The 14,701-nt window shown below is 43.0% G+C and overlaps 1 protein-coding gene across 1 annotated transcript in view; it reads left to right on the forward strand.

Annotated features, from left to right (window-relative positions):
- The window catches only part of CLVS1 (clavesin 1), a 74,928-nt gene extending 60,442 nt beyond the window's left edge, over positions 1 to 14,486 (forward strand). The window contains 2 exon segments of the mRNA XM_054985657.1: positions 2,006 to 2,241; positions 14,399 to 14,486. Of these exon segments, the coding sequence (XP_054841632.1) occupies positions 2,006 to 2,241; positions 14,399 to 14,486 (324 nt within the window).
- The last annotated feature ends 215 nt before the right edge of the window (positions 14,487 to 14,701 follow it).

Raw genomic sequence — 14,701 nt, forward strand, 5'->3', positions numbered from 1 at the left:
TCATTTGTCAAGCTGACAAGCTGACCTGTGTCATTTGTCACTTGTAGTTTGGCCCTGAGAATGACTTGCCTGGTGTGTTTGTGGCTGAGATGAGATTTGAACTGGCAACCTTCTAGATCATAAAGCTAATTATCTTAGCCATTATGCTACACTGGTTCCCTTTGGTTATATAAACATGTTCTAGTTGCTCCTGGCAGCAGGTCAGGAGCAACTGGTCTAAATACCTCACAATATCATGTACCAGTTGTCACAATCCTTCAGAACAGGCCCTTCAACAGAGCTCTCCCTTCCTTGTTTTAGTGAATGTGGTGAGGTGGGTTTCAGGGAGGTAACTATGTTGGTCTGCAGTAAAACAGCAAGACTGAAATCCAGAGGTACTTTCGAGACAAACAAGATTTTCAGGGTATGAGCTTTCAAAAAGACAAACCTTTTCTTGCCCAAGAGAGCGCCCTAACCACAAACGACTTCTCACAATAATGTACTTCCTAACATGGACACAAACTCTGGAACCCAGGCCTACAGTAAACCAAGATGCCAATTCTGTCCCCATATTCACTCCAACAACATAATCATGGACCTAACAACACCTGTTAAATATGCTGTCAAGTGTCAGCAATGACCTTTCATTCTCTATATTGGACATAAATCTGCCATTAAAAACCACAACATTCAAAAACTAGTGGGAGAACATTTTTATTTTTGGGGACATTCCATTGCTGACCTAAAAGTGGATGTCTCCAAACAAAGCAGGTTCAAGGGCAGATTACAACATGAAATTGCTGAACTTGAGTTCATTTACAAGTTCAGAATAATGGAACCTCCAGGGATGAATAGAGACATAGGATTCTTATCTCACTATGGATGCTAATTTCTCCTCTAATCAAGCTGCATTGTAACATTGTACTTTTACATTCCTTTCTTTGCTTCATCCCTCCCACCTCCTGACTGGGAAATAAAGGCTCAAGAATCTACATTCATATTTGTACCTGAAGAAGGGAGCTTTGACTCTCAAAAGCTTATACTCTGAAAATTTTGTTGGTCTCTAAGGTGCCACTGAACTCAAATCCTGGTGAGATGGGGTTTTTTTACAAGGAGAGGCACTCTGTAAGAAAAGTTAGTATCCTCCAGGTAGCAACCAGCATTATTTAAAACCATAGCTTGAATTTGTCCTTAATGCTCTCTTAGAGTTGCCAGACCAAGCCTGGCAGCCAACAGAAGGATTGGGGGCAGGGATCTGGTGTGGTGATGTCAGTAACGGTGCTGACATCAGGTACAACCCACAAGTGCTAATAGATAGTTTTAGGAATCACTGCAACTCTATAGGAAAACTCTGTGGTTTTACCTTAGAGTTTCTGGTAGTTCTTAGAGCTACCCATTGTCATTTCTGGGTTGTACTCTAAAGTAACATATTAACAAAGAGACCTATAGTATTTTTATGTTAATTCCATCCCCCCCACACACACACACACTGCTACAACAGAAACTATTGGGAGATTGCCTGCCGTAAGTGGGCACGAGGTAAACTTACCCTCTCTAGAGAGCAGTGCAGTCTCTGTATTTCTCTTGCTCACTTTTACTGTCTATGTTTGTGCAATATATATTTGTATTATGTCTTTTTTACATGGAGGAAGCTAAAAAGTGCTAATGAACAATAGGGGTGTGCAGCAAAAAGAATTGGGGTGATGACATAAATAATAAAAATAAATCCAGATCTGGTATCCCTGAAATCCAGGTCAGATTCTCTAATCCAGTTAGAGATCCCCGAATTTATTGTTCATTAGACATATATTTATTGCATTTGTTCTAGTTCACCTACAGCACATGCTGGAATAAAATTTAGGGTTCCAAAAGTCATGTGTATTTCTACAGATAGATGACTGATTTACAATATTTTTTTTTTGGTCTTCCTTTCTGATCATCCTTGATATTTTGTTACTGTCCATGAAAACACTGATCACAATGAACTAGCAGTGTTTTTCGTTTGCTATTTGTGTTTTTTAAAAAGATCTTCCTTCATGGTAACAATCTGAACAGCCTTCACCAGCTAATACATCCTGACTGTCTGCCCTCGGAGTTTGGAGGGACACTTCCTCCTTATGACATGGGTACTTGGGCTCGGACATTGCTTGGCCCTGACTACAGCGATGAAAATGAATACACTCACACATCCTACAATGCCATGCATGTGAAGCATGCATCTTCCAACCTGGAGAGGGAATGCTCACCAAAACTCATGAAAAGGTAAGAATTAAGAATTAAGAAAGAGGAACCTGTCAAAACCCCCATGTTTTTAATTGTTTTTTCCAAAGTAGTCATTTTGTTGAAGTGGAAAAGAAAAGGCACTTCACCTTGAAGAGAGAATGCTGTCTGGCCACAAAAGAACAGCACATAGTACAAATGCAATTACTTTGCCTCATTACTATTGACAGCAAAGAGAAAAACAAGGATGTATTAAATGGGTAAGTTTTAAATGGTGAACAGTGGAATGCTCTTTCAGGAGGCGTCATGCATGCTTCTTGTCATCTTGGGTCTCGTGAACAATTGTTGATTGTGGAGCATCCAGGTCACACTCGTTAAGCCAAGGAAAATAATGAGAGGTAAAATAAGCTCTAACAGGTGCAATTGTTCTCCAAAGTAGGGAATTAAAACTTTGAACTGTATATGTCGTTGTATCTACTACTAGCTGAGCTCTGAAAGAACACTTTCTTGAGGGTCAATGCAGGTATGATGGGGTAGTTTTGACCAAGTTCATGGACCAGGAGTGGGAATTAGAACCATGTGGTCCTTCTCAGCTGTTCCCTCACTCCAGTGTAAATTCCCCCTATTCTAACTTACTTATTTGGGGTGACTGCAATCCCATCAACAGCAGGCTGACTTAATGCCTGATGCACACTCTTACCACAATTTGATCTGCACTTAATAACTTGGCCATGGTTTTAGTCATTTAAAATCAGCTGGGGCATGTTGAGAGTTAGATATAAGAAGCTGGGAATCCGCAAGAACTTGTGGAGAGGAGGCTTATTTTCCCCTGTAAACCCCCCCCCCCCCCCACACACACACACACACACACTCTCTCTCTCTCTCTCTCTCTCTCTCTCTCTCTCTCTCTCTCTCTCTCTCTCTCTCTCTTATGGTTTCTTCCTCCTGGCAGCTCCCCCATCCCCTGCCTTTTCCCTGCTTCTTTTTCTCCATCCTATTCTCCAACCAAAAACTGTCTTCAACTTTATTATTTATTCTGTTTCTAAATTATCTTTCTCTCCACTACATTGTTCTCTCTGCCTTTTTATCCTCGCAACAATCCTGTGAAGTAGGTTAGGTTGAGAGGGTATGATTGGCCCACAGTCACCCAACCAACTTCCATGGCAGAGCGGGGAACTGAACCCGAGTCATCCAGAACCCTCAAACTATTGCTGGTTCTCAGCTTTCCTGGGTAAGTTGCAAAAGTTGTGCAGTAGAAAGTTACTCAGGTGAGTTATTTGATGGCTGCTGCTGGGCCCAGCCGAGTTACATGGTATAGTCATCTGATAGCCTCTGCCAGACCAGGGTGAGTGATACAAATTGCAAGTCATGTGGTGGTGGTTGTTGCAAAGCAGCAAGTTACTGGGTCCTTGCTCTAGACCTAGGTGTGTCATGCAAATCATATGGTTGCAAGTCACCCAGTGTTGGTTGCTGCCAGGCTTGCCTCCTGTAAGTCCTCTCTCTAGGGAGGGGAACAGGGGTGGACTCACTGAGAGCTTCAAAGAGCTCTGGAAAGGGCCCTTCCCCCCACCTTTTACTGACAAAAACCAAGACTTGAAGTCTGGCATTATTGTTGGGGCTTCCTGACAACCCCCCAAATGGCTACTCAGATGCTGCTTCTGTTGTTTGGGTTTTTTAAAAAACATCATCCCATGTATTTTTTCCTTAGATTTCAAGTCCCCTCCCCACAAAAAAAAACTTGGGCATTTTTCAGACTTATAGAAAGATCATGGCTCCAGTGTTTGGGTTTACATTGGCCATAAATAGATTTGGCCATAAATATTAATTATGACCAGGGGGGTTTGCAGGGGCTATTTCCCTCCCCTGAAAGCCCTCATAACTTCTCCCCTTTCCTGCTCCCTCCTCTTTTTCCCACCTACAAGCCGACCTATCTTTTTGTGCACTCCTGGCTTCAGCTTACCTTCTTTTCATCCTCTGGCAGCCTCTACCGAGGAAAACTATGGCCAAGTTTCAAGGTGCTGGCTGTCAGCCCAGGTCCAGTTGTGTGGTAAGGAACCTGCAAGGAGCTGTAGGTTTCCTCCACATCACATTCTGCAGATATATTCTCTTTCCCTGCTCCTGGCAACCCCCAAATCCTTGTCTTTCCCTGCTTTCTTCTTTCCTTCCCACCCACGAACCAACCTACCTTTTATCTGCCCCATCTCTAGCTATATATTACTTTATTTATATCTATTTTATCTCCCCAATGGGTACCCCAAGTGACTTATAATATTCTCCTCTCCTCCATTCTATCCTTACAACAACCCTGTGAGGTAGCTTGGGCTGAGTGTGTGTGTTTGACTGGTCCTAGGACCTTCCATGGAAGAGCATTGATTCAAACTTGGGTCTACAGAATCCTAGCCTGAAACACTAACACCACCACGCCGGCTTTCATAGAGTAGCTGCTGTTGAACAGTAGCAGAAGCCAACAATAAGAAAAGGGCTTCCCCGAAAAGAGCTCAAAACAGAAAGGGCACTGCCTATCGGGGAATAAGAAAACTCTGTACAATTATTACAAAATTTTTGAATTCTAAAATGCTCACGTGCTCAAAAGTGTAACCTTATACAAGTAAGAACAATAATTACACTCAATCCATCATATCAAGGTATAAGCAATGTATACAAACAACCATAAGTTAATGGAGGTCTTGTCTGTTCATGGCTACAGTCTCAGGATTTAAGTATTCACAGATTTGGGCATGGTGAGATTTAGAGATGACAAGTGGGGGACCCGCAAGAACTTGCAGGTAGCTTTTCAGTGGTAAGTTGGCTCCCAAAGGTGTTCACAGGTATCAGAATCTAATGCAAATAATGTATTTAAAGTATGATATAAAAAGTTCCTTGTGGAGAGAATTCTAAGTTGTGCTGAATCCAGCCATGATCAGTGGATGCCTGGCTGCTCCCCCCACCCCCATGGCCTTAGGAATAGTACTTGAGTTGGAGGAAGGGGAACTCCATCTCCAGAATGTGCTGTGAGATCTCTGAGTACATGTGTTGAGTTGCATGTCTTTTCCACAGCTGATAACAGGGCACCTGTCCACCTGCTCGCCCAACCATGATTTCTGACAAGGGCCAGCCTGGTGGCTAAAGCACCACTTGCAAACTCCCCCCAGCTGCTGCTGCTACTCTGAGAAACATGCTCCCCCACCTTGAAAAGTGAGACCAGAAAGGTAGTGGGACCTGTAAGGATTGCACTTGCACTCCCAAAGACTCAGAGAGGCAGCTCCTTAGAGATAAGCAGGGGGCAGGTTCTGTACTGACTGACAGGAATGCCCATTGGAAACCATGGGAGAGGCTGGAAGGCCTATCTGATGTGATGGGAGTGGCAAATATCCACCAGCTTGCAGCAGCGCCACTGAAACACATCACTGCATCAAAAAGGTGCAAAAACTCGGGGTGGACCTTGCGAGTCATACCCTGGTCCCAAGATGGGGCGGGGCTTCTCTCAAGGCAGGCGCCTCTGTTGGGATGTGGCAAACCCAAACAGGCTCTCTCTGCCCCATGCACCCACTACCTACCTGGTAGAGGAGTAGCCCTGGCAGTTAGCAAGGGGAGACATGGCCCTGCCCATGGACTGGCTACACCTTCTCCTGCCACTCACAGCACTGTCAATTGCAGCTGCCTTCCAATTGGCAGATTCTGCACTGGGCACATTCCCCAGCCAGGCACCCTAGTGTGGGTGCCCAGGCATAGGGGCATGTGGCCCCTGACGGCCTGCTTCCTGGCAGGGGTGGTATCACCAGGCAGTGGCAACCATGGCCCACCCATTGGCTGCACCATTCCTTGCCCCTCATGTGCCTGTCAGAGAAGTGGTGCAGGTGCTGGTGGAGTTGGCAGGGGAACTGTGGCAGCAGCCACACTGCACCTTCCTGGGCTCAGCTGCTGCCGTTGCTTGCCTGCCAAAGTCCTGTGGGAGAGAACGAGCAGCAATAATGTTACGCTGATGTGTGGGTGTTGGTGCAGGATTGGGCTGCCCGTTTAGATGCTACAGTACTCAAGGCCAACACAGATGAAAGGCCTTGGTCCACATCTTCCCATGTCACTGTCAGTACAGCCATGCTGCTCTCGTGATCTTTGGCATTCTGCCTGGTCCAGCATTCCATACATGGTTTTCTTACACACTCCTTTTCACCCACTGCCCTGTCATTTCCTCAACTCTGTTTTGTCTCACTGTCTCCCTATCTTCAGTCTACTTTGCTAGAATCTCTCCTGCCAGCGTCTCTTTTTTATGTATACACATCTCCTTTTTGTAGGGTTGCCAACCACCAGGTGGTGGTTGGAGACAGGAAAGACCTCAGCGAGGTATAATGTTATAGAGTTCACCTTCCAAAGCTGTTCATTTTCTCCAAAGAAAGTGATATCTGTAGTCTGGAGATCTGTTGTAATTCCGCGAGATCTCCATGCCCCTCACGCTAATGGTTAGGTGATTTTAATTTTATTTGGATGGTAACTCTACCAATTTGATATGGAAATAATTTTCACGTTCAGGAGTGTCAAAACTAATAACTCTCACCTATGTGAAACCCAAGATGTCAATGTAAAGACTATACCATGCCATTTAATTATATTTGAACTGGTCCTCAGACTGGGGAAAAATTACATTGTTGCTAGGTAACCAGCCATTGCACAGATTACTCATCGCTGAAGTGATGAAGAGATCTGTGGACCTGATTTCCATCTCCTCTTTCCTGGCATACACAGAGGCTGACAGGAAGGTAGCTACAAAGATGATGGCTCCCCAGAGTGGAATGATGGCCCATGGGGCCATCCTCCATGCTGCCCCCACACCAGACACACACACAGTTTAAAATCCATTCACTCCTATGTTCCATCTTATAAATAAAGTCTAGTTTTGTTTTGTTTAACCCTGGCTGGCTTGAAATCTTTGGCTGATGGAAAATATCCCCCCCACAGGTCTCAAACACTCTTGTTCTGTTAAATGGGCCAAATTTAAATGGTGACAGTGTATATATAGGGAAAGTAACCCCTTTTCCCCAGTAGCCCTGGGCTGTAGCTGGGTGAGGGGAGGTACTTACAGGGAATGGACTGCCTGTCTGGTGGAGCCTCTGGAAGAGCAGAGAGGGGACCTTGTGACGATTTGGGTCAGGCTTTCTGCCTGCTATAGTGGAGGTTAAACAAGTGGTGTGTCATGACCTACCCTTTACCTACCTGTCGGGCCTCAAACCTGTGAAAGGCGATTGGGGTAGATGGCAAAGGGTTATTGCCAGAGTTACTTTAAGGTCAACTTCCAAAGGCTCTCTAGTAAGGAGAGGTTCAGATCTTGTGACTGGAGGAAAAGTTGCAGTTACTGGGGCCTAGTTGTGGCCTGTTGCTTAGTTAGTTGTCCTGTTCCAATAAACACAGTTCCTGTGTTTCCTACTACCTCCGCTACTGATTCCCTCCGCCCCCAATCTAGAGGTACAACTGGGGGGGGGGAAATCTTCTTTCTATTTGAGAGATCATATTCTTGAGATGTAAGAGGCAATACTGCCCAAAAACCAAATACAAAGAAATCTTAAATACTATTGGAAATATAAAATCCTTCTCGCTACATCAATAAGAAAATCGAGACATGCATGTTACAAGTAGAGATGGGCATGGAACAAAAAAAAAAACCAAGAACCAGGAGGTTTGTGGTTCGTGGTTGTGGTTCATGAACCACGAACCACAGAGCTAGACCAGTTACGAACCAGATCATGGTTCGAGGGGTTTAAATGCCCCTTTTCAGCCTTAACAGTGGCAAGGAAAGGGGTATTTGATAGTTTAAAGGGTTGAACTATCAGCTGGCAGGCGGCAGGGGGGATCCCGCCCTCGCTGTCTGCCAGCTGATAGTTTAAAGGGACCTGCCATTGGCAGGGCCCTTTAAACTGCCTAAACCCCAGCCCCCCTACCCCCTACCCCCCAGCCCCAGCCCCACACTTACCTTCCCCTGCGGCGCGGTGTCCTTCCTCTTCTCCCGGGAGGGGTGAGAAGGCTGTTTTGGGCCTCTTCTGCTGCCCTGGGGGCCCGCAGGGTGATGGAAGAGGCTGAAAACGGCCTTCCCACCACTCCTGAGAGGAGAGGAAGGACGTCACGCCTCAGGGGAAGGTAAGTGTGGGGCTAGGGCTGGGGCTGGGGGTAAAGGGACCTGCCCTTGCAAGTCCCTTAAAGGGGCAGTTTTAAACTGCCCCTGTAAATACAACCCAATGAACCAGTACACAATTCATGGAAGTTCCGTGAAAAGGAGCTTCCATGAACCCTGGTTCGTGAACCCCGAACCAGCCTGGTTCATGTTTTTTTTGGGGGGGGGGGTCGTATTTAGGTTTGTGCTCATCTCTGGTTACAAGGAAACTTTTTTGTTCATTATTATTTTCTGCAGAAGGAATGAATCACTAAATGATAATAGCCTGGAGGAGTTGGTGTAATGGGCAAAGAATTAGACGGAAATGAGCAGATGGGTAGTAAGAGCCAAGTGAATAGATCTTTGCAGTGTGGTCTGATTGATTGGTTACAGTGTGCTAGTTTGAAAAGCACAAAGCTCAATTCGAGGGGGAAAGTCCAGCAGGACTATCATATTTTTTTATAGCAAATAAGCTTGTTAATTCAATGTGAAGGGGGAAAAAATAGGAGCGAGGGACTGGGAATACAAGTATACAGGTTGCAAAAATGCATTTATTGAATGAAACATAGTCATAACAGAATTTGGACTTCTCATGTTTTATGGAAACTTTTTTCACTTTCCACAGATAAAAACCATGGTTCAAAACTGCACTTCAGTGGAAGCATTTCTACATGCATAAGCTTTCTCTATGCAAGCAGGGCACCTATACTTTGCCTACAGAAAAGTCTATATTTTGCATGCATTGTATGATTTGGGATCACAGAACCCATCAATGCAAGGAGTTTGGGAGTAGAGCAGATTTTAGAGACTGGATTATGCTGATAAAATACCGGGAGGTCACCTAGGGTATGGGGGGAAATGCTTTTGTACTTTACAAAAGCATGTGAATTCTATAAGTGGTGCCCAGACTCAGACCCCTGTTCAAATCAGCACCTTGAATTGTGCCCTGAGTCTGGTCCAGTATCTTCAGAGTGGGGTTATCAGCAACAAGCAGAGAGGAGAGATTAGAAGGTGGAAGAGGCCACCAGCACAGAGCAGTTGCTTCCTGTTTAGGAGAACCCAGTGTAGGTGCAGATTCCTAGCCAATCAGGAGCTACTTAGTATACAGTATCTCCACTATTGCTAGCAAGTAGGGGGATGTGCATCTAGAACATTTCCATTTCCATTTCTGTTCTAGGGTTCTGGAGCACTCTTGTTTTATTACTAGTTTGTTCCGTCTGGGCTGGTCCCGGCTCAGAACTGATCAGTTTGTGTTGTTTTGTTTCAGTCCTTTGAGTACACATTGCACTCACATGTGTAAACACACACTGCTATTTTCAGGGGTGGGTGAGTTAATGAGGCTTTGGGGCAGCTATTTTCATGCATAACTAAAAACAGCATCAAACTTTAGTCCCTTTCCTAGTCTAAGCCATTGATCCACTGAGTTTTTCTTTTTCTATAGTCCCAATAATTTATTACCTTTGTATTCTGCTGTTGCCTGCTGGTTTCATGTTTCCTTGTGCAGTGTTCCTACAATGAGGGGTGAATCCAAATCCTTCCTTTTAGTGCTCAGAGTTCCTCTGAAAAATCGGACGTTCTTGCAGCCAATCTTCTACATTGCCCAAGTACAGGCAGGCAGGCAGAATAATTGGCTGAATCCCACCCGCGTATTTCCCCATAAAATGCATTTGGAGTAAAGCAAATGTTAAAATCTGCGGGGAAAAAATACAAATGAAGAAGATGAATTCAGACTCTGCTTCCTCTGCTGTTTCCTACTCTGGGCTGGGAAATTCCTGGAGATTTGGGGGTAGAGTCTCAGCAAGGTATAATGCCATAGTCTACCCTCTAAAGTAGTCATTTTCTCCAGGGGAGCTGATCTTTATAATCTGGAAATCAATTGTAATTCTGAGAGATTGCTAGACCTCACCTGGAGGTTGGCAACCTGAGTTGTTTCTTCCCAGCAGATTGCCCCCTCCTTAAGTATGTCTAGAAAGAGCAGCTATCAGATTTTTACTGTACACATAATTATGTAATGTGTAGGTCTACTTTCAATCTCACAATGCCTAAATCTACAAATTCACTCTATATGTTATTCTGAGACTTACTTGACTGAATTCAGGTGTAATAGTTTGGGGTATGTCTGAGAGGTGTAGTTTCTGGTCTTTTGCTATGGCCCATTGTCAAATACTTGGCCACATGTAGGATTACAAAATAGCAATCCTCAGAAGGCTGTATGTTAGGGCTTCTTTCTTGTTAGCATAGGTACCACCTAGTATTTCTAACGGACAAGCTAGCCATGTCTTTAAGTTCTTCCATGATGCATATGTAGCACTCTGAAGGTCAAATTTAATATTTTATAAACTGGTCCACAGAAGTTTGTCTAAACACTACTCTCAGTTAAGAACAAACAAGAGGAGAAATAGAATTTTCTAGAAAGAGATGCATTCCATTTTTCCTCTTTGAAGACAGTGTTTGCCCTTTGGGGTGGGGAGAGAACATAGCTAAAGTGATCGTGGCCAACTAGAACTCACTCCTTAATTCTAACTTGTCTTAGATTAGTGTTTTTCAAGGAGAAAGAACATTGTTCCCCACCAATGTTCTGTTTTGCTGTGCTATTTTTACACAGCAATATTGTTGAAGAAACTGCTGGTGATTTTTTTATGAGGAACATAATTTGTACTTTCTAAATCTAGCTAATGTTTAGAAGGCATTCGGTGTGAATGAATCATGAACTGACTCAAATGTGTGTGGTAGATTCTACAATGGATTTGGAACACAGTGTTCAGTTGTTAATTCATACATTACCTGAAACCCAAAAGGGCACATTTAAAATATTACAGTGTCGAAGTTTAACAATCATTTAACATTATTTTCATGTTACCGACTAACATTTAAGAACTGAGAGTGTATGTAATAGTTGCTTCACATGCCATGCATTTGGGGAGAAGGGATGGCAGTGGAATTTTCCTCTTGAAAGGGAGTTTTAAAATCAGTTTGGAGATTCTGGTGTGTAACTTCTATTAAAAAGACTGTGGTAGAAAAACATAAATACAGAGCACTTTCTGAGCACTAGTTTATTAATTTTCCCCCGAGTCCTAATCTCTTGCTTTCCACCTCACCCCATTATTAGTCTAGTCAATCATAAAATGCAAAATTTTAATGGTATTTCAAGATGTCATTGTTTCAGCTGTGCTGTAACACACACACACACACACATATGTAACATATATATATATATAACCCTACTCTCAAATTGCCTGCACAGGTTAAGAAAGGAGATGCTTAAGCCACTATACTTCCCAAATGCAACCAAGTACACCACCACTGAACATCCTACACAAACACCCTGTGCAAAGAGAATGAAAGGGGGGAGATGTCTAACGGGACAAGTCAAATTCATAGAGAATAGATCTAGGGTTGCCAGCCTCTAGGCCCCCCCCCCGGAGATCTCTTGAAATTACAATTGATCTTCAGAGAGAGATCAGTTCCCCTGGATAAAGTGGCTGCTTTGAAGGGTAGACTCTATGACATTATACCCTGCTGAGGTCCCTTCCCTCCTGAAACCTTGCTTCCACAGGATCCACCCTTAAATCTCCAGGAATTTCAGAACCTAAATAGGTCAGTCAATGACTCTTTGTCATTATAGCTACATGGCATAACAGTGTTTAGACAGGGTATCTCCAGGTACCTGATGTGGGGTTGAACAACAAAGACAAATTCTTATCTTTGTGCCCTGCTTGTAAGTTTTTGGAGATACCTGGCCAGGCACTACTAGAAATAAAATTTCTCAGTTATGCTATGGACTTCTGTCTGGATTTAATTTGATCCAGTATAAGGAATTATTTCCTCAAAATCATCTTCAGAAATTGTACTTCTGTCAGAAATCTGCTATAGGCTGCATTACCTTAGAAAAAGTACAGCAAATTATCTTTGCGGGTAGCAGGGAGTGACAGGGAACAGAGACCTGGATTAACTAAATCATAGATTTGCTAACTCAGCTGCAGCAGTCCTGAGCAGCTGCATGGAAGATGCTCCAAAAATTGGTGGAGTCCAGTAGCTCTTTTCGTCAGATGCCTCTGACGAAGAGAGCTGTGGTTCTCAAAAGCTACAATATGCTACAATAAAGTTGGTTAGTCCTAAAGGTGCTACTGGACTTTTTACTATTTTGCAACTACAGACTAATACAGCTAACTCCTCTGGATCTATGACCAAACATTGGTAGAAACATTTCATGAATGTTAGCTTTAAGTAAAATATACTACAGGCTCCCTAAGCAATTTAGTTGGCAAAATAGTAACATAGTGGGCCTTTGGGAAGGTATCACAATCTGCTTTGGTTTGTGGTAGCATCTGGCCCAATATTGGCTCTAACAGCCTTCAGGTAGCATCTATGTGCAGTTATACTTTGAATGCTTAGGGCTGCTAATTGCTGACAACTAACTCTCCTCCCTCAGTGATTCTTCAGCATCTAGCAGGCACTGGGCAGGCATAGCTGATTCTGCCACAATGCTACTGTGGTCTGTGAAAGCAAGACTGATAAGTTGCAGAGATGAAGTAGAGGTTGTATCACTCAAATATTGCAGTAGGTGACACATCATCTGTACGTTTCTTTCTCCTTAAGGCTCTTGAAAGCTTGGGGACTCTCTCAAAATGTAACTATGTATAACTAGTCACCGGTCTAATGGTGCTTCTTGGAAACAAACTCTGAGGTGTGTGTATGTACTGTGCATAGCTAGCTCAACACAGAATCTGTGTTCTGGCTATTCTGTGCTGTGGCTGTAATAGACAGTGTGGTTCATCATGTGACTCTTCCAGTTTGTTGGAATCCTGGATTTGGAAATGCTTAATGTAAACTGGAAGACCCAGCTGATGAACATGATACAGATTACGGAAAGGCACAGAGAAGAAACCATTGGGATGTTGTTTCAATCCAGTTCCAAGCTGTAAGAGCAAGGTGTAAGGCTGCCTTCTCAGAGTTCATTCAGTTGCTACTCATGAATCCACTGCTCCCTGGAACCTTTCAGGCAACCTAATTCTACTTTTCTGAAAAAATATGGGAAAGTAGAAGCCAATGATGTGTAGCAAGATTTGGAAGTCTCCTGGCCTTCAACAGCTTCTTTTAGAGTAAAGATCTGTTCCACAAGAAGAATAGAGCTTACATCTGGATCCAAGCCATTAATTATATTGAGACAGCTGATAAATGTACTTTGTATATAAATTTAATCTTTGGAGGCCCTAAAAGCCTTTTTCAATTGTTCTGATGAATTGGACATTTTGTAACACACTGAAACAAAGAAACAAACTCAAATGTCTTCTGTCACGGAATGAATGAAATGCTTTTGAAGACAAGATTTTATACAGTATGTATGACCATTTTTACATAAGACAATCAGCATTAGAGGAAAATAATTCTGATGTGTACTGTAGACACACAACATATGTTCAAGGATGTTTAAATATGACTGATTTTGTATCCAGTTAATATGCTCTCGTGTGGATATTGAAGAGTTCAGTGTTTTCAGTCTTGGTAATTCAACTATGATGCTAATATTATGGTGACTGTATGAGTCGATTTCTTTCCAAATACTACACATTTTTTTGCTGCAAAATGAGTCTTTGCTATTTTTAACTGTTATTTTTTCCTGTCTCTCAGATGTCAAAAGCTAAAATGTATATGCTCAGTTAGATAGGGAACAGGAGTTTGAAACTTTCTCTCTGTAGTTTTGGGTATATTAACAATTTTATTTGTAGAAAACAAAGGCATTTATCCTTTTAAGTTTCATAAACCTGCCAAATAACACAGTATTATATGCTGTTATAAATGATGTAGTTTATGTTGTTAAAGCAGTAATCAATTTTAGGTTGATAAGCAAAATCTGCATATATTTCAGTTTTCCCCAAAATTTTGGTGGGTTGGAAGAGGGAAACTGGTAAAAATTCTTATTTTCCCCCTCTTGGCTTTAAAATTTCTGGACATTTCAAATATCTGGTTAGATTTATGAACATGAGACCTCTAGAGAAGAAAAATGGTAAGCAAACATATTAGGCTTAACAAAAATTAACAGCTGAGCTTTCCTTTTAGGTCTCAGTCGGTGGTGGAGCCTGGGATGCTGAAACATGAAGATCAGAATGAGAATGAGAACACCCAGCCACTTCTGGCTCTAGACTGAGTTTGGATTCACCCTGACACAAAAACACATCACCGGACTTCAATGGGACAAGAAACCTACGAAGCCACAGACAGGTTTCACACATGCTAATACACATTCAGCTTGAAGTCAGGTTCTCCATCTTTGCCAAGCAAGTAATGATCATCACCAGCCATCTGTCTGTGCGGCCAAAGCCAAAGGGACATTCCTTGTGGCCCAGAATACTAAGCTAGAGA

This window comes from Eublepharis macularius, chromosome 7, assembly GCF_028583425.1.
Source record: "Eublepharis macularius isolate TG4126 chromosome 7, MPM_Emac_v1.0, whole genome shotgun sequence".
Taxonomy (NCBI): domain Eukaryota; kingdom Metazoa; phylum Chordata; class Lepidosauria; order Squamata; family Eublepharidae; genus Eublepharis; species Eublepharis macularius.